Source organism: Centrocercus urophasianus, unplaced genomic scaffold, assembly GCF_019232065.1.
Source record: "Centrocercus urophasianus isolate 14NV4802_14NV808 unplaced genomic scaffold, USGS_Curo_1.0 seq_10, whole genome shotgun sequence".
Taxonomy (NCBI): domain Eukaryota; kingdom Metazoa; phylum Chordata; class Aves; order Galliformes; family Phasianidae; genus Centrocercus; species Centrocercus urophasianus.
Genome location: NW_024884142.1, coordinates 65,276,284 through 65,294,451, shown reverse-complemented (window position 1 = coordinate 65,294,451; position 18,168 = coordinate 65,276,284). Strand labels below are relative to the sequence as shown.

Genomic DNA, 18,168 nt, shown 5'->3' with positions numbered 1-18,168 from the left:
GTAGGTAGGGGACTCTCAGTTTCAGGCACCAGCCCTATTTCTCCTTTAGGGGCTTTGCAGTCTCCTGGGATAAGCCACCAACACTGTCTTCCTGGGCTGTTATGCGCAGAACTGGGGCAAATAGCTGCAGAAAGCACTAAGCTTTCCCAGGTTAGCCTCACCCAGGCTTATGATTGTCAAATCTCAAACTAAAACTTGAATTAACTTCTATCAAAAACAACTCTGTTGGTCTCAACCAACCAAAATTATTCTGTGCATCTACTTCAAGCAAACTAAACCACATGAGAAACAGCTGCCCTTCTTCTGGCTGCATTCACTTGACACCAATGGTGACACGTTCCACCATCACCACTTCTTCAAGAGACTCACCCATATCCATGGCCTCTCTGCACCCTAAGAAAAACAACCACCTCACAGTTCCTGTCTGAGGTAAATCAACCAGGGCCTGGAGGACACGAGGTGCAATGAGGCTCAGGCTCCTGCTGTGCAGGGCAGCTGTCAGAATAGGCAACTCCTAACTTCTGTGTGCAGGCACAGCACACAAGCAAGACTGGAATTCAAACAGAAGTGAGTTCTTTTAGTATCCTAATACAGGTTTTCTTTTTGCTAAAGGTGTTACTGTAGCACAGAGGGGTTGAAAAGCAGAAGAGGGGCCATTACTAATAGTATCAATTAAAAAACAACAACAAACGATAACCAAAGATGGCAGCAGAAATTCTCCTCAATGTTGCATTTCTACATGATTTTGGAGATAGCAGGGTTGATGTTACTAAAACTGCTGCTATGTGCAGTGTTTTTAGATGTGGTCCAATGCCACAGAATTATCACACGCGATGGTTAGAAATAAAACCTGCAACCGGGTACAAGGTTGTACTGACTAAAAAACATGAGGTAGAGACAAACCCAGTTAATTATTCTACATCAGTATGTGATGGAAGATACATTTAACACATCTTTTCCTTGGAAGAAATCTGTCCACCAGAGCAGTCAGTACATACAGTTCTTTCATAGAGATGGCAGCAGGGATGACGAGATGGAGCCCCCACCTGCTGCTCAGCTTGTCCCCAGACAATAACACTGCTGCTGAAGAGAAACATGGCTTGGTTTAATCCATGCTGCCTTGACGAGCCCCTCAACATGAGAGAGCAGGGAGGAACACATCCAGCAAGTACAGCAAGCTCCAAGGAGGAGGTTGACAACTGTATGGTGCAACAAGCACAGGTACAGCACTTCAGCCCTTATGTGTGGGTGTTATAAAGTGTGGGACATTCACCACCTGCCCTCATTTTGCTTTCCTAAACTCTCTTTTCACTGGTGAGCTCTTGTTCACATCACACAGTGAAAGCTGAGTGAGAAAATCCTAAGGGTGAAACATGCCCAGAGCAGGCCAGAAGATGTTAGTAGCACTTTACGAAAGCCAACTGGAAGCTGCAGAACTGCTCACAGCCACCAGGAATGCCAGCAAGCCCTCAGTGTGGCCTTCAGACCAGCTGGTTCCTACCACAGGAAGCAAGAAGCAAACAGTGATGGGCGCTATTCCCAAAAGTAAGTTCATCCCAAAATACAAATGCCATAGGTCCTGCACGTCCCTCTATTTTGAAGTGTTTAAAAAGGTTTTATATATGTATACATACATATATGTACTAGTAAGGAACTCGAGCTGCCACTAAGAAGTCTCACCTTGTTTCTGCACACAGAAAATTTTGACATTCATGGCATTTAAGACAAACATTATCGAAAGCACTTACCTACCACTGGGATTCTTTATCCCTTGCTAAGACAGACAGGTACTCTTAGTCTAAAACTCTGAAGTTCTTGGAGTCTCTGCAATGCTACCTGCATTTTTAAAGAGCTATTAGTAGCACTTGGTTCCAACTCAAGTGACTGCACTTCTCTTGCTGGGGAATTTAAGTTGAAGATTAGCTGAATTCTATGCAACTCATAGAAGATTAGGATTATCAGTGAAATCCTCCAGCATGTAATAAGCATCATCTCATCAATGCTTTTTTATTTTAAACTACCCAATTATTGCCATTTTTAGATTGCTCCCTGGACTGGGAGCTGGTATTTACAGCATTTCACTACTTCTTGTACAACCTGAAATCTGCAAGACAGACATCTTACTTATAATTAACTTTGCAGTAAGTCCAGTGTTGAAGATTCACCTCTCATTCAGCCTTCTCAGAGTATTACAAGTCAGAAATGGTCTAATGCATGATAAATAATACAGGCCCTGTTATTCCACACTGTGTGCTATTTATGTTGGATTACAAGCCTCCTTGCCAAAAATGTCCTCAATTCTCAGGCTTTGAGAAAATAATTGGTACCTCACAGTCCCCTCTTTTTTGCACCAATTAAAACCTGCAGGTGCACTAATCTTGTCATCTGGAATCTTGCTGTTACATCAGAGGTTATTTTCACCAAATGTGTGCTATTAGTAAAATTAGCCCATCAGGGGAATGGTGAATGCTGTTTGTTGTTACAGTTCTGTCAAGGCTTTCCAAATATTTTACTAGTGTAAGACCAGAGAATACATTTTTTATCTCTGAAGTAAACACAGAAGCTAACTTCAGTTGCTAATACTGCTTTCTCAGTGCGTATTTGGGACAGGCAAATCATTTCTTTAGGACTGTCTCAGAACACAAAAGCCAGAAATGACTGCTGAAACCATTTAGGATCTCCTGCTGAACACAGATCACAAAATTTCCCTTTATTTCTCTTAAAAGCACTGTGTAGCTCAGAAGATGGATTTAAAGAACAGCAACAACAACAAAAAAACAAAACACAACGACTCACCAATCTAGAGCCAGGCAGCAAAAAGTAAGAGCCACTAATGGCAGTGGCAAAAAATACCCTCTGGTTTAAAAGGCTGATGTTTCATTCACAGCAGAGAAGGAAAAATTCACCTCCATTTTGGGTAAGTTGTTTCAGTGACTGACTCCCCTCGCTAAACAAGGTCCCATCAGCACACTGCTCAAAACTTAGCAGAGCTGAAGATTCTTTTTTTTCCAGTCTAATTATGGAATGCAGTGAGCAGGGCAATATACTTACTCTTATGAGGAACAAACATCACGAGGTGATGCAACTCTTAACACTACTGCCTGAACTGCAGTTTGGAAATCTGAACTCTGCTGTCATCACTCCTGAAGAAATTCCCCTTCCCAGCCTTCACTTAAGTATCAAATATCTCCATTTTAGATTTAAAAGTCAGACCTTCTTTAACACTTCTGAAAATTTTGCTAACTATTTAATCATTGAAAGAAATATTATTCTACAGCATACTTTATAGCTTAACTCATTCCACTGAAATTATCAGGTGTTCAGCATGTAAGAACAGAGAGGCTTATGCTCCAAAGTCTATGGCACACAGCCCTAAGAAAGTGCTTTGTCTTGAGTCATCTAACAAGGTGCCTTAAGAATGCTTTGGATTTAAAATTAACAAACAGACAACAAAAAGCACCAAGCAACCACTGCAGGAGTTCCCAGGCTCCATAGTTTAGATACCTGCATTCCAGAAATTAAATTTAGATTATGGCTTCCATAAACATCTCCTTTCTGAATGAAGTTCTTGTTCCCTTCCAGTAACTCCATTTCGAATATATCGGTATGTTAAAAGTCACAGTGGCCAGTATCCTCTCCTTGTTCAGCAAATTAAACAAGGGCATGAAAGAATTAATAATTTTATGTCATCAAAAATTCTGGGCTGGGTAGATTATTATTCCAAGAGCCTCCAGCTTTATACTGTGTTCAGTAAATAACAGAGGAAAGCAGGAGCAGCAGCCACTGCTACCAAAGGCAATGAATGGTAAATGCTGGGGCAGGAGCTAGACATATTTCTTTCACAACAGTTCCATTTCTTGTTGCAAGTCCTGTACAGGCAGAATTTGGAGCCCTTCATCCTTTTTGTCTGACAACAGTCAGATGCCTGTACTAATGAGGGGATTATGAAGACCTTGAAGACACAGCTTTTTATTGTGAAAAGCAGGCCAGAACTCCATACTCCTAAAGGAGGGGATCTCTGAATTCTCTTTTTTCCAGACGTGAAAGCTGTACTGTTATCCAAATTAATGTGACCAGAATAGCTGTGTAATGGAGCTGTCAAGGAACAGGGCCACTGTGTCCTTTAACCCTTCTCCCATCTAAAGAGGGACAATGTCAGAACCAGACTGTTAACCAAATGCAGAGTGTCTCTTCTCTTTCCTGTAAGCTCCCAGCACCAGGGCATCTGTAAAAAAAAAAAAATGCTTGTTCCCATCCACATACATAGAACTACTGGTATCAGTTTACACAGAAACAAGTAACAAGAACGATGCTTGAAAATGCCTTTAGTTTGCTCACTTTAACAGTTGTTGAACTGAACACAAGAGTTAAGAAGCAACTGAAGCCTTAACTTACAGCCAAAGATGACTATAAATCATACAGTGAACAAGTGTGCACCTGGGAGGGAATTCTGTTTTAACAACATGCAAAATTGATTAGGTGGTAGCACTTTCCCTGAATGCATTCGCAAACCTCAGAGGAAAAAAATACATTGTCTAAAACTCTCACACACTCCTTATATCACCACTAACCATTATGTGTGTACAGAATTGAGTAAGGAAAAAAAACTACATAAACAAACAAACAAAAAAGTATCAGTAAATGCAGTGGCTTGAAAATCCCCATACAGAGACACATGCAGTATTAGGTCGATCCTGACCTCATAAACTCCGCATGGAAAACACGTCAAGACTTGACTCAGTCTCGTGAAGCTAGGAGGGTTATGTTCTGTCACACCAAGGCCACGAGTTCTGGTTCCTCAATGCACATTATTGCATGGGAATTACAGACCACGAATTGTCCTCCAACAGAAATGTCCTCAACATTCTGAAAGACAAAGATCTCCAAGACATCTGGCAGCTAATTGCTTTTATGTGGTGAAACAGGATCAGAGTCAGACCGTCTACCTTTTTCAAATACCCAAGTTGAAGTTTCACATTAACTACAGATCTGTTGAATTTTTAAATGGATCAGCTTGTGGACGGGATAAACAACAATCCTTCTATCTTAATTTTCATATTGTGGAGCAATAGCAGCTTTACCTTGCTTACCCAGGAAGCTCTAGTGACCCTTCAGGGGCTTACATAGGAAGGACAGTCTAGAACATCCACAAGTTTAATGTTTTATAAAAATAAAAGCTTTAGTTATGAAGTAATAAAAGCTTTACAAGCAAGAAAAGGTCTTCATTGCCTGCATGACTCCACAGCTGCCAAGATGTCCTGCAAGATGTTGTTCCTGTTTTCCTTACTGACCTAGAAAAAGAGAAATTAAAACAGATGTAATTGGATGAGTAACCTCCATATGATGTTTTACTTCAAAAACAAAGCAGAAATTCAAATGCATTTCATTCTTGGTGGGGGAATGCCGAGTGTCAAACACCAGCCTTCTTGTGCTACCAACAACACATGAAACTAAACCCACAAAACTGCACACAATTTAATTACTCATGGATACCCACTGCTTGGATACCCAAGGCTTGAATAACTAACAGAAATTGCTCAAAAAACCATCGAGTACTTCTGCCATTACTAGAAATCCCTTCCATTTACTAAACCTCATTTTTCTACAATAAAGAGGAGGTCTTACACCTTCAGTGCTTGAACAGACTGTATTTCTATCGATGTCAGGGCAAGTAAAAAGCATCCTCAATGAAAAAATTAGAACTGGCTTAACAACAGCACAACTGTGCACTGAGAAGCCTTAGCACTGCAGGACAGAAACACCTTGAAAGAGAAATAAAACTATGGGATAAAAGCTGGGGAACTTTTATAGTGCACTGAGGTATGTCCTTTGTTTACCAGTCCCTGGAAATGTTGGACTTTTAACACCAGCCCAGGTGAAAATCCATACAGTCCAGCACCCTGTCTTCTGCCAGGTCCACCTGTGGTTGCAGCATCTGCAGACTACTGTAAATTGCCAAAGCAATGTTACAACTTCCTGGCCAGCTCAGCCCCTGGGTCCAGCAGTGACACAGTACAGAACTGTGGGGCTGGGGGTTGCAAATTTCCCATTCTTGAAGACTCTGTCCTGATACAGTCACCTGCATTATGTGCATGACCACAGCATTACTAGCTCAACCATCACTTGGGGAGAGGGCTGGAGTGGTGAAAGGGCTAAAAAATTGCTAAGTATCAGTAAAAGCTTCATTTAAAAAGCTTAAGGAAATAGCTGCAGTGCTCAGATCTCTGCAGAAAAGGCAGGAGGAAATCACACAAAGACAGATGAGACAAAAAGAAAAAATTAGGGCACTCATATCTATTAACAAAGTTTGAAGAGAAAGAAAAGATACCACAGTATACATGACATAAAGCTCTCCACCAGCAATTCCCTGCAGCTACACTTAAGATCTGGGCGCATGGATTTGCATTCCTTCCAGGCAGTATAGACTGTAGTCAGTACTGAACAGGAAAAAGTCTATTATTGTCACCATCATCATCAACAAACTAGTGACAGCCCTACCTAAAAAAATTCAACCTAGGCACCCATTGCTATTTGTCACAGACATCCTATCAAAACATTGGAAAACAACACTGTAAACCTTGAGACAGTGGTCTCACCTATGACACTTGAATTCAAGAGAGCAGATCAATGTGAGACTGAAGAAAAAGTGATTTAGAAAGAAAAAAAGAGGAAAGGGCAGGAAGATCTCCCTGAAAGTGTTGCTGTTTTTATTGAGCATCATTCCAAGACTATTATTAGACAAAAAGAAAGCCCCACAATAGCAAAGAGCAAGACAATAAAGAATGCAATTGCTCTTCAGTAAGACTATTGAGGTACCCCGAGGTAAACAAGGCACGGAGCACAGATGAGCCAAGCTCTAAATCTCACAGCAAGTGTCCTGACATCCTGACTTTCAAAGGACCTTCTGAACATTTAATAGCTCTTCCCACTGTCTCAGAGCCAACGAAAACAATACTCCATTTTATCTGTCCTCTTCCATACCTACATGCCAGAAGTCCAGTGAGAGCATCAGAGAGAAAGTGCCAAGTACTGGGAAATTCTCACAACCATTTTGCAAAGGCTGCTTGACAGATATCAGCCTCCTCCTAAGGTCTGGAGACGTTCTGCACAGGCAGCTTTCCCAGACAGAACAAATCTCCCAGTACTTGTAGTGAATGTACAAAGAGATGGGAAGATTTTTAGGGAGTAAAGGCAACCACAGATGCTGCGTTTTACTAAGCACTTAGATAATTTTGAATAAATGATCACTGGATAGTGATAGAACAGGAGGGAGTGATTTCAAACTGAGACAGGGGAGGTTTAGGTTAGGTAGTAGGAGAATGTTTTTCACCCAGAAGGTGGTGAGGCACTGGAACAGGTTGCCCAAGGAGGCTGCGGGTGCCCCATCCCTGGAGGCATTCAAGGCCAGGCTGGATGTGGCTCTGGGCAGCCTGGTCTGGTGGTTGGTGACCCTGCACATAGCAGGGGGTTGAAGCTGGATGACCATTGTGGTCCTTTTCAACCCAGGCCACTCTGTGATTCTATGAGCACCTAAACTCCAAGGATGCAAGAGCAGAGGACAGAAGCTTCCTTTCCCTAACCATTCGGGTACTGCCGATGGAACAGAATTCGTAGTTTGTTCAACTGGAAGCTCCTCTTCTTGTCCATTTAACTAATTGCTTTCTTAAAGAGCAGAAACAACCAAACCTCACTAAGGGGCTTTACAAATACAAAATTAATAGAAAGGAAAATGGGAGAAAATGAAGGCATGCCAGCTGCTAGGGATAAAGCAATCCCAGTTATATATCATATATATATGATATATAACCCTAGTTATCCACGTCTGCAAAACTACGCAGATCTGGGCACTGCAAAAAGATCTTTCTACTTTCACTGGAAAGTTGAGTTCTCAGCAAAATGGAATTGGGTAACAATGGAAAAAAATGTGTTAAATATCAGAGCTCCTATCGTTAAGTGCTTTAAATGTAATAAATTAAACATTTGGATCCAAATCCCAACTACTTTTAGGGCATCTGGGCCCATTTACAGCAACTAAATATGCTTTCAAGACAGAAGGGACTATAAAACCCACAACAGCTGTGTCTATGCCCTTAACATCAAACATCAGAACCATCCTTGTGACAATAAAAGAAGGATCAGAAAGCTCTGCTGAGTTACTTGAATGCAACCTAACTCCATGTTAAGTGACAAAGCAGACAGAATTTTTTGGAAGGTAGCCACATATGTCTGCACACTTTTGGGCATCATAAAAGCCAGCAAGAGAAAGCTAACCACAAGTAATTTGGGCACTCCAGGTTCTCTGCATGCCAAAGCCCTTCAAGAAAGTAGCTGGTGATTCAGTGTTTACTCCAGCCAGTAACATACTGAGTCTCCAGCAGCAGTTCCTGCTCATGTGCTTATTTTAAACAGCTGGGGAAGAGCATGCAGTGTGTCACTGGAGTGAGACAGATGTTCTCCTGCATAGCCTTCAGCACAGCAGATCCCTTGTCACCTGGATACTCTTGCAGTCTGTCACACATTTCACACCCTTGCTTTTGGGTAAATGATCCAACAGAGAAATCTGCTTTTAAACAAAGAAACCCGCACACTAATCTCAGCAGCATAAACAGAATGGCTCATTTTTAGTAAAGGCTTTTTTCAGATAGAGAAAACATTGCTCTACTGAAATGTACAGGTCATTACATTTGAAAACGTGATGTATTGGCACGACACACCTAATAACCTGGGGTCGAATGGCAGAAGCCTCTAGAACACCACCTGATAGAATGAGGCTTGAAATGTCCTTGAAAAGCCAAATACTGTTTTCCAGCACCATTTCTGACAGAAGGAAACACACATTGCTGCCTTGCCATGACTGCATCCTAAGCAGTAAGTGACTGTTGCTTTCTCCGTTCCATCTCCTCCCAATTCTACCACCATAAAGCATTCACATTCACACACATCCCTGTTCAGCAGCTCAACAAACAACACACTGGCTTCTCAGTGGGAAATGTGGGTTTTAATCTCTGAGGGAAAGGTAGGAGTTGAACGTTTATTAGGGGAAAGAAATCTTTTCTTGCTTTTGCTGCTAGGGTTGCTTCAGCACCCAAAAAGGTTTTTAATTTAAGAAATATAAAATAAAGATGATGATGATGGGACCACTGAGCAAAAGAAAGCTGTGGTCCCTTTCCAAGCACTGCAGTTCTGTTCTCGCTTTGAAGAAAAAAAAAAAAGAAGATGGAGGCTTTGCTTTCTCTGCAGTAATTAAGATCATTCTTAAGATTTTTTTCTCCTTCCTCATTCATTTGCATTAGAAGAAAGGACCTATAGTCACTGTGATCTGCTTCCACTCAAGAGCAGGCTGCAGTACCATTCTGCTCTACAGCCTATTACCCCTGCCAATAAGCCAGAACCTGCAAGTCTCAATTACTGTATTTGTAATTTATGGGTATGTGCAGTTCAGTTTCTGATATACAGCTTTATTCTCTACTAGAAATAGTAACACTGAGCAGAAAAATAACTGAAAGGAGAGGGGGTTGCATTTAGCTCGTTTTTGTAAAGTATCGAGGGCACTTACAGATGCTAAGGAAACCTCACACGTATCCCAGTGAACAGGCAGTTCTGTTGTGGTAAGTTTTTGAGAATTTCTCTGTTACTGATCAGAAAATCACTTTGAGGCCCTAATGTCCTGAATATTACATCTGTAAAACAACATAATGAATCCTAAAGTTGTTTCACTGACTCCAGAGAAAGCACACTCCATTTACAAGTGTCTTTCTTTCACAAATTATTTCTGCAAACTCTACTGCTGCTTTTTTTCCCCCTTGAATATGATTACTGGTAATATTTCTGCAAGCCAGCCTGCAAAACATAAAAAGAAATCTGACTGTATTTTAAAAGATTTAACTCTCAGGAATAGGGAATACTCAAGTGGCAGTAATACTACAGTAAGAAAACTTTTAAAGCAACGACATCATTACTTCTACAGCCTCTCAAAAGCAAAGCCAGCTGTGTGAAGCTGTGGTTTTTTTTGTTTTGTTTTTGTTTTTATTTTTTAATAAGGTGAACACCTGCCCATTAAGAACCAAATGGAAACTAAAAGGCTTATTTCATACAAACTCTCCACAGCTAGCAAATGGTAGCAACAGTCAGTTTTTAAACAGAGCCAAATACAAACCCACAACCCAGAACAGAAGGCTCTTTAAGGGTACTTAATATTACTCACAGTGAACACTTCAACATCTCTCCTACTTCTTATTTCTTCAACAAGATCCAGTGGCTTTCCCTTAGGTATTGGAATAGTTCCAAGTACCACGGTCCCAGAGCCAGCCAGCATCTGACGAACAGCTTGAATAAAAGCCTGGCTGAAGAGTTCCATTTTACCAATCTCATCTATGACGCAAATCTTTTTCTTTGCATCACTGCCCTGGTTTACCTGTGGAGAAGTGCATCAGGAGATTGTAAACATCACAGAACTTCGAACAAGCAGCAGAAATAACTGCTATGCTAATAAAAACTACCTCCAAAATAAATCCATTGCAATACTGGGGAAAACTGAAAAATCAAAACTGCTGCTGCTGATAGCTGGCCAACTATAAATCTGTCATCTGTATTTCAGGAAAAGACCGGTGGAAAGATAAGAATACATGTATGGCATAAATACCAGCTATGATGACAGGAAATATTCAGAATATCATTTTTCCTTCAGAGCAGAATTCTCCAGGTATTTGACAATAAAGAACTGCTGTCATTAAATCTGAAGGACCCAGACGTTTCAAAACATTGAATTCTGCATTTAGAATAAATCAATATCAACACAACATAATAATTAGGAATGGCTTGCATTACATGTTGGAAGCTTGTAGCTACAGAATGCCTTTCAAAAACAATTTTAAATTTAGAAGATTGTTCCTCACTATTTTAGCAAAACAAAAAAACAAAAACAACCAAACAAACACATCAGATGTTTACACCCTTGTCTACAGCTTCCAAACTTTAAGTAAGATTTCAGATTTTACGAAGGTTATTTTTTCATTATCAGCTCATACAGGAGCAGTTTTGTCTGTGTCAGCTGAGCCCTCAGTGCTGCAAACTGAGACATGCACAGGAGTGAGCAGACTCGGACAGGTCTCAGAATCTTCACCTTTGTCTCCAGTATTTGTTACATCATGATAAAACTTTGAAAGGTCAATGCAGTTTGTCCAAAGTAGAATAGGAAGGCAGGAGTCAAACTGTAAACAAAAATGTGCTGATCTCTTCAGAAACAAGAACACTGTTCTCCTTCACACTGTGCCTTCTGTTTCCGTCTGCTCTGCTGCTTTGGCATAAGCTCTTGCCACAAAATTGACTTGATCATCAGATTCGTGATCAGAACCTGCCATCAAAGCAAGCTATGCAGAAGCACATTGTGATAGCATCTCTAGAATTGAAAACAAACAAACAAACAAACAACACCAAATGAAAACCAAAATGAAAGAGTCTAAGATGGCAATAACCAGCACTTATCTCAAAACAAGCAACTTTCTCCAAAGTTATTTGGATAAACAATCATGCCTTTGCCAGCTTTTTCTCCTCTCTCATGTCAGAACAATCATCTTCCATTTCTTTCTCATTATATAGTGTGATATAAAGAGAGTGCTCTGGCTGTCCTCTCCTGGTGAAGTTAACTAAAAATTACTCTCCACTAGTCTCAGATGTGAGGAATGAATCAACCTCAACTCAAACTCTCCTCTATAAAACCATGAACACACACCAATAGCAGCCATGCTACACAGAACCTAAAGAAAAGGAAATCTAAATATTTTTCCCCGTGAAGACCACGTATTTTTAGCAGTACTGTTCAGCAGCTACTGCACACAGTAGATGCCACGCTATTGCCAAAGTCAGATCTGCTCTTGTTTAATTTTGAAGAAGGGGAAAGGTTTGGGTAAGAGAGAAAGGAGAAGCAAAAAGGGTGATGATCATAATATTGCTTGCATTGCTGGCAGAGAATGACCAGAGAAGGACAAGAAAAAGACTAAGTAAGTCTTGTCACAGAGCACTCCTTCTGCAGTTGGCTAAGTCTGAAATTATCAGATTGCTGCATCATTTGAAACCAAGCTGTACTGACACAGCGGTAATAAAAAGTAATTACTGGATTCAAGCTACGAATAATGTTCCTACTGAAGGAATGGAATTAGAGCAAAAAGAGGGAGAAAAAAAGGACATGAAGAGAAACAGTGACAAAATCCTTTCTCATGGGCCCACTAACTCAAGCCACTTGTATGCAGTAAGCCACCTGTACATTTTGTTTGCCTTCTACCATGCAAGGTAGTGGCATGGGCAGTCTCTCAACCCAAGGTGGGCCTGGCCACAGGACGCTGTCACATGAAGAAGGAGAGGCAAAGCAGTCTCACACCTCACAACAGCTCTGCCCCTTCTGCTACCTGATCCTGAAGGCAATCAGAATCAGTGAAATTCAAGAATGAGACCCTTTATTAACATCAAAATTGAATGCTGCAGAAGAGTCCTCCAGTAACAATCATTATCATGAAGCATCCATTTTTTCAGCAGCTTTAGTATAATACTCACATTTCTCAGCACAGGCAGAACCAACTGCTCAAATGAAGCAACATCTACAACGTATTGTCCAACACGACATTCACGTCTTGAAGTAGAAGAATCAGAACTAAATTTGAAAGACACACACAAATCCTTCTAAGTAATAAGTTCAGCAAGAACTTACTGCAGTCATTTCAAGTGGATTTACTAGAATAATTACTCTAGTCAGTCAATTTGCTCTTAATTCTTCTAAGCAAAGAAACCGTGAAAGCAATGCATTATATAATACTGCAGACAGCATACTTTCAGATAACAAATATGCCATAAGCTACCTTCAGTACTATATAAGCTTAAATTCGAATGCTATGCAGAAGGACAAAAAAAATACAAAAGGTAATGGAGATATTTGCAATGAAATCAAAATATACACCTGCAGTTCTTGCAGGCATAGGAGCTGCCTTTGAATTAGGCAGTGTGACACTAGACAGCATCAAAGCAACAACCCAAAGCTCAGAATAGGCTGCAGAACACTTAAACAGTGTTTGAAAAATACTCAGTTTGTATGTACAGCATCACACTATTCTGGGTGAGCCGTGTTTGTTAGTAGTATGCAAGTTATTTGGTCAGGTCAGTTACGTCTGAATGTGATGGAAATATCATGCCTCCCTAGACTAAGTTGCGCAGGAATCATTAATCTAGCCTGGTAAATTAAGAAAGTGCTCTGCACTTCTGAAACCCTATTCTGAGTGGGACTCTGAGGCTCCCTTTTTCTTCAAATTCACATGCAGGATTTGTGGGCCAATTGGTGGCTCTTTAATACAACATTAAGTGCTATTCATCTTTAATTTTCAGATTCTGTACTCACAAATCAGCTGGAAGAAAGAAGTAATCTTCTCTCCTGACTACAGCAAGCTATGCACTGTGCTATGCTCCCAAAGAGACCTGAATTTGGGATAAAAGCTCTATCTAGCATAAAATATGAAGTAAAAGAGACCAGTCTTCTCTAGGTCATTTTCTTTTTTAAACTATGCGATATGGTGTCTACACAGATAATGCAGGAATCAGCCAGAAAATGAGAACTGAACAAAGAACATGACATGAAAACCGTATCTGTGCTGGTAATCACCTTCTGGAAGGGCATTTAACATGCTGACAGACTAGAGAAGCACCAAACAAGTGGCTTAAAACGATTTAAACCTCAGTACCTAACTCTAGATAAAGGACCTCGTTTTCCAGATAAAGTGACAACATCAAATCCTCTTCTCCTGCCGCCTTCTTTAACTTCCTCTGTGTAAAATCCATCAATGGGAACGTCTGAGGATTTTAGTGCTTGTGTGACTTTCTGGATCAAAGTAGTCTTTCCAATCCCTAGAAATAAAGAGGAAACAAAGAGTGCGTGGCATTAATCTCCTGTAGTAAAAGCCTATGTTTAAACATCACAGCAATTATGTGATTTAGCAGGAACATCCATTACAAGTTTGCAAATTGTTTCTTTCTTTTTTCTTAAAGGCAGGGAAAGCAAGAATAGAAGCACCTTTTAAAGCCTATGCTGTACTGATACTAAAATGCTTTATTATCCTTTAAGTAGGTCTACAGCGAAGTCACAACAGAATGGTACAAATACCTCAGCCTACAAGTGAACTTCCTAACTTAGATTGTGCCTGGACAGGCCACAGAGCTTGCCCCAAGACAAGCAAATGCACAAGAGATCAGCCCATGGTGAGAGTCATACTGTTAGACAGCTGGTATCTAAGCTAGCTGAAAGGCTGACTCCTGGTAGCAACAGAACCTCCTGGTCTATCACTGCTATTTGTTATTTTTCCAATGGAAATGAATTAATTCTCTTTTTAGATTAGGTCAAAACTGATTGTTATTACCAGAGGTGTGACTTCCAGCAGGATGAAGCACACACTACTTTTGTTCTGTCCTAGAAATTGGAATTGCTCCGTACCCTTGAGTTATCAGATCCTACATGGCAAAAAAACAGACTTCTAATGCTACAGTAATTAAAGCAAGAGTGGTTCTTAGAAGATAAAGGGGAAAGCATTTTTTTACTGTGAGGGCAATCAAGCCCTGGAAGAACTTGCCCAGAGAGGCTATGCAATTTCATTCTGGGAGGATTTCAAGACCTGACTGGATAAGGCCGTGAGCAACTTGGTCCAAGCACATAGCTGACCCAGCTTTACACCTCCTGAAGTCTCTCCCTGAGTGAATTAAACTAGGCTCCTATAATCCATTCTCCCACCCTAATATAGATCTTCAAGACCTTTCCCAGCTGACATCACCTAGCACTATTTGATATACTTTCTACTATGTGAATGCTGGCCATCTTCCAGATACCCTCAGCTCCCACAAAGGAGCTATTTCCTTATTTTACCTTCATAGAAGTAAATCCCTTGACAAAGCTGAGCTTGAAAAAAAGGAGTGTTGCCTCTCAAAATTTAATGTTATCACTTCATTTTTAATCATTATTATAAAGAAAATCTGCTTTAAAAATAGAATTATCCTGCACGAAAAACAACTCAAACATTAAATTCCTGGAGACAAAGAATATATACTATTGCAATGTGCATAAAGATGCCAAGAGAAGTCTTTTCAGTATGCCTATATCAAATTCCTTCCCCAAATTTTAAGCATATTTAGTATCACAGAATAGTTTGAGCTAGAAGGGACCTTAATGGTAACAGTTCCAACCCCCTGCCATGGGCAAGGACACCTCTCACTAGATTGGGCTGCCCAGGGCCACATCCAAGCTGTCCTTCAAGGATGGGGCATCCACAGCTTCTCTAGGCAACCTGTGCCAGTGCCTTGGCACCCTCATAGTGTATAATTTCTTGTAATACCTAATCTAAACCATTTAAAGCTATTACCCCACATCCTATCTCTACACTCCCAGATAAAAAGGTTCCCGTCCAGCTTTTCTGTAGTCTGCCATTAAGTACTAGAAGGCTGCTATAAGGTCCCCCAGAAGCCTCCTCTTTTCCAAGCCAAAATATCACTGACAAAATCCGATGTAGCTCCAAGGGCATCTGCTCAAATATGATTTCTGAAGATTGAAGTCAAAGGAATTCCTGGCATTTGAACAGCAACAAAATAACAAACATGTAACCAATCAATATCTGCCATCTTTCCAAGCCCTTGTCTCTGTAAGAGAATTTATACTAATTCAGCTAATCTCTGATTTGGTTACCTTCATTCAGTCAATTGCCAAAGCGAGCTGAAGTGATTAAAACTAAATTTAAGAAAGCTTAAACTTACACGTTTATCTAATCAAAACGATACATTCAATTTCAGTTAAATGAACACAACCAACCAGCTTACCCTACTTTGTATTTGCCAGATGACTGCCTCTGCTCTGGTGAATAGAAAGGATGAATAAAGCCAGTGGAATGTATCTCTACCTGAACTTACCCATAACATTTTATTTTAATTCCAGACCATACAAGTATCTCGAAAGGTTCACACACACACACACACACACACACACAAGCCCATGGCTTTATTAAAACAAGCTTTTCCAGTGTGCTAACTGATGTGTTTACTAACTCCATAGCTCATGCAGCATCCCTCTCTCCCTTCAGGATTAGCAGCTTTTCAGTATCTAAGGGGGGGGATTATACAGAATTACGCTGGACTAGAAAACCTTTCAGGGTTCCCTTCCAACTCAAATTCTATAATCATATCCGTTGCCATCACAAAACACTCCTCCAGCCAAGGCCTACTATTCAACACCAACTGTTACTCTGTAACTGTATGTGACTTAGGTTGCAAGAGCTAGATCACTACAATTAAGGAGGAAAACAAAACCACTACGAAATTATTAAAAACTGATGTTTAGTTGAAGTGGGATTCGTTGTCCAGACATTTCTCTGCCCAACACCCAGCCGCGGGGCTGGAGCCAGGAGCAGCACACGAGCACCTGGCAGCGCGCACTACGTAGAATTAGGCCGGGAGCTAAAACAGATGCAGCGTGAGGAAGTTCGGGACGTATCAGCAGGCGACTCGCGGGAAGGACAGCGGCGACAGCTCCTCAGGCAGCGGCCGGGCCCAGCTACCGCCGGAGGTGCTGCCAGAGCTGCTTCCCACCCTGCCCCGGGCTTATATCCCCCGCCGGCCAGGCCGGACCAGGTGCTGGACTGCCGCGCCATTTCCCCTCGCCCTGCTCCCCGGGCTCCTCTTACTGCTGGCGCCAGGCAGCCTCGTTACCTGGGGGTCCCGTCAGGAAAACGTGCCTGGACATGGCGGGGAGCAGCGGACCGCTCTCCGCCCTTTACAGCCGGCGCGGCGCGGCGCGGCGGGCGACAGGAGCTCGGCGGGAGCGCCGCCCTCGCTCCGCCTCTCTCCCGGCGGCCCCGCGCAGCACCCCGGGGAGGTTGAAGGGTTCGGCGCTGTGCCCTGGTGCGGAGAACGGGGTACCCTGAGGAAGCCCCGGATGGGACGGGCTCCTGCCCTAGTGCTTCCCGTAGGATGGATGTTACTTAAGAGTTGGGGCTAAGGGAACGAGAGGATAAATTAGTTTCCTAATTTTTTTTTTTTTTTTTTTTTTTTTTTTTTTACAGTCAGCTTGACCTACTTATTCAAATATTAAGTTGGAAGAAGCTTTCCCTTGAGTTGTTATTTTTTGTTTTTGTTTTTTTAACCCATTTCAGTAAACAACGTGATCCGGGATGTAGGAAAGCAATCAATAAAAAGATAAATGAGTCATCTGATAGCTCCATGTAGATAAGCAAGGGAGGGGTAAGCTGCGGGTTCACTGACCGCCTCGCAGCAAAGCTGGGTGAATTCTGGGTCACAACGCAGAATTACAGAATAGTAGAAGTTGGATGGGACCTCTGAAGACCACCGAGTCCAACCTGCTCGCTCAAGCACAATGCCCAGGAGCAGATCAGCCGGTGCTGTGGCTTTTGAGTATTTCCTAGGAAGGATATTCTGCAGCCTCTGAACAGCCTGTTCCAATGCTCTGTCATCTTCATAGCACATTTTTCCTTACGTTCAGTCGGAATTTGCTGTGTTTGTGCCCACAGCCCCTCCCCTGCCGCAGCTCCATGCCGCTCCCTCGGGCCCTGCCGCTGTCACACAGCAGAGCTCAGCGCTGCCCCTTCGCTCCCTGCGAGGAGCTGCAGCCGCCATGACGCCTCCCCTCAACTCCTCTGCTCTGCGCTGAGCACACGCAAGTGGCTGAGCTGGTTCTCACAGCTACTTCACCATCTTCATAGTCTTCCTTTGGACTATCTCTAATAGTTTTATGTTCTTGTTCTGCTTGGCACTGTGGAGATTTGTTACAGAGCTGGAGAAAGGATTTTGGTGTGGAGTTTCCAGTTACCTCAGGGTCAATACGTTCATGAGTGGAAATTGCTCTCCCTGTTTTCAGAAGCTGCTGCACTGAAGCAATGCTAGGAGGTAGGGTTATTGAGCGAGGTGTGTGTCACTCAGGTGGCATTTATAACCAGGGCCAGTGGCTGGGATCCCACTGGGATTTGAAGGCATCAAGAGGGGAAGGAAGAATGAAAACTAGTGCAGCTTGCCAGCACAAAGTGTGGGGGATGTGCAGAACTGCCTATCACCAAGCCCAGGTCTGGTGTACTGCACTTAGGTCAGCAGAGGAAAGTCTTTCTTCAGCTGGAATTTATAAATCAGAGCCATTTACAG

At 41.9% G+C, this 18,168-nt stretch overlaps 1 protein-coding gene across 5 annotated transcripts; it reads right to left on the bottom strand.

The window, feature by feature from the left end:
* Positions 1 to 1,993: 1,993 nt before the first annotated feature.
* On the bottom strand, positions 1,994 to 16,830 carry NTPCR (nucleoside-triphosphatase, cancer-related). Of its 5 annotated transcripts, none has more exons than XM_042808649.1 (6): positions 16,726 to 16,830; positions 13,725 to 13,887; positions 12,550 to 12,646; positions 10,205 to 10,414; positions 5,230 to 5,291; positions 1,994 to 4,225 (listed from the first exon to the last, which is right to left on the bottom strand). In XM_042808649.1, the coding sequence occupies exons 1-6, from the start codon at positions 16,757 to 16,759 to the stop codon at positions 4,156 to 4,158; spliced, it is 636 nt and encodes a 211-aa protein (XP_042664583.1). In that variant the 5' UTR covers positions 16,760 to 16,830; the 3' UTR covers positions 1,994 to 4,155. The 5 variants fall into 5 exon arrangements, with proteins under 5 accessions (XP_042664583.1, XP_042664606.1, XP_042664597.1 ...); XM_042808672.1 differs by having other exon boundaries at positions 4,138 to 4,225; positions 5,207 to 5,291; XM_042808663.1 differs by lacking the exon at positions 1,994 to 4,225 and adding an exon at positions 4,309 to 4,866 and having other exon boundaries at positions 5,207 to 5,291.
* Between the last annotated feature and the right edge of the window lie 1,338 nt (positions 16,831 to 18,168).

What these genes read in the sequence shown, in the direction of transcription:
- NTPCR (XM_042808649.1), bottom strand. Translation starts at nt 16,759, where the DNA reads ATGTCCAGGCACGTTTTCCTGACGGGACCCCCAG. An exon ending in TTTCCTGACGGGACCCCCAG is followed by an intron (nt 13,888 to 16,725) that starts GTAACGAGGCTG and finishes CTTTATTTCTAG; the next exon opens with GGATTGGAAAGACTACTTTG. An exon ending in GCAGCTGTGGAGTCATGCAG is followed by an intron (nt 4,226 to 5,229) that starts GCAATGAAGACC and finishes TTTTTTTTACAG; the next exon opens with ATGCCCTGGTGCTGGGAGCT.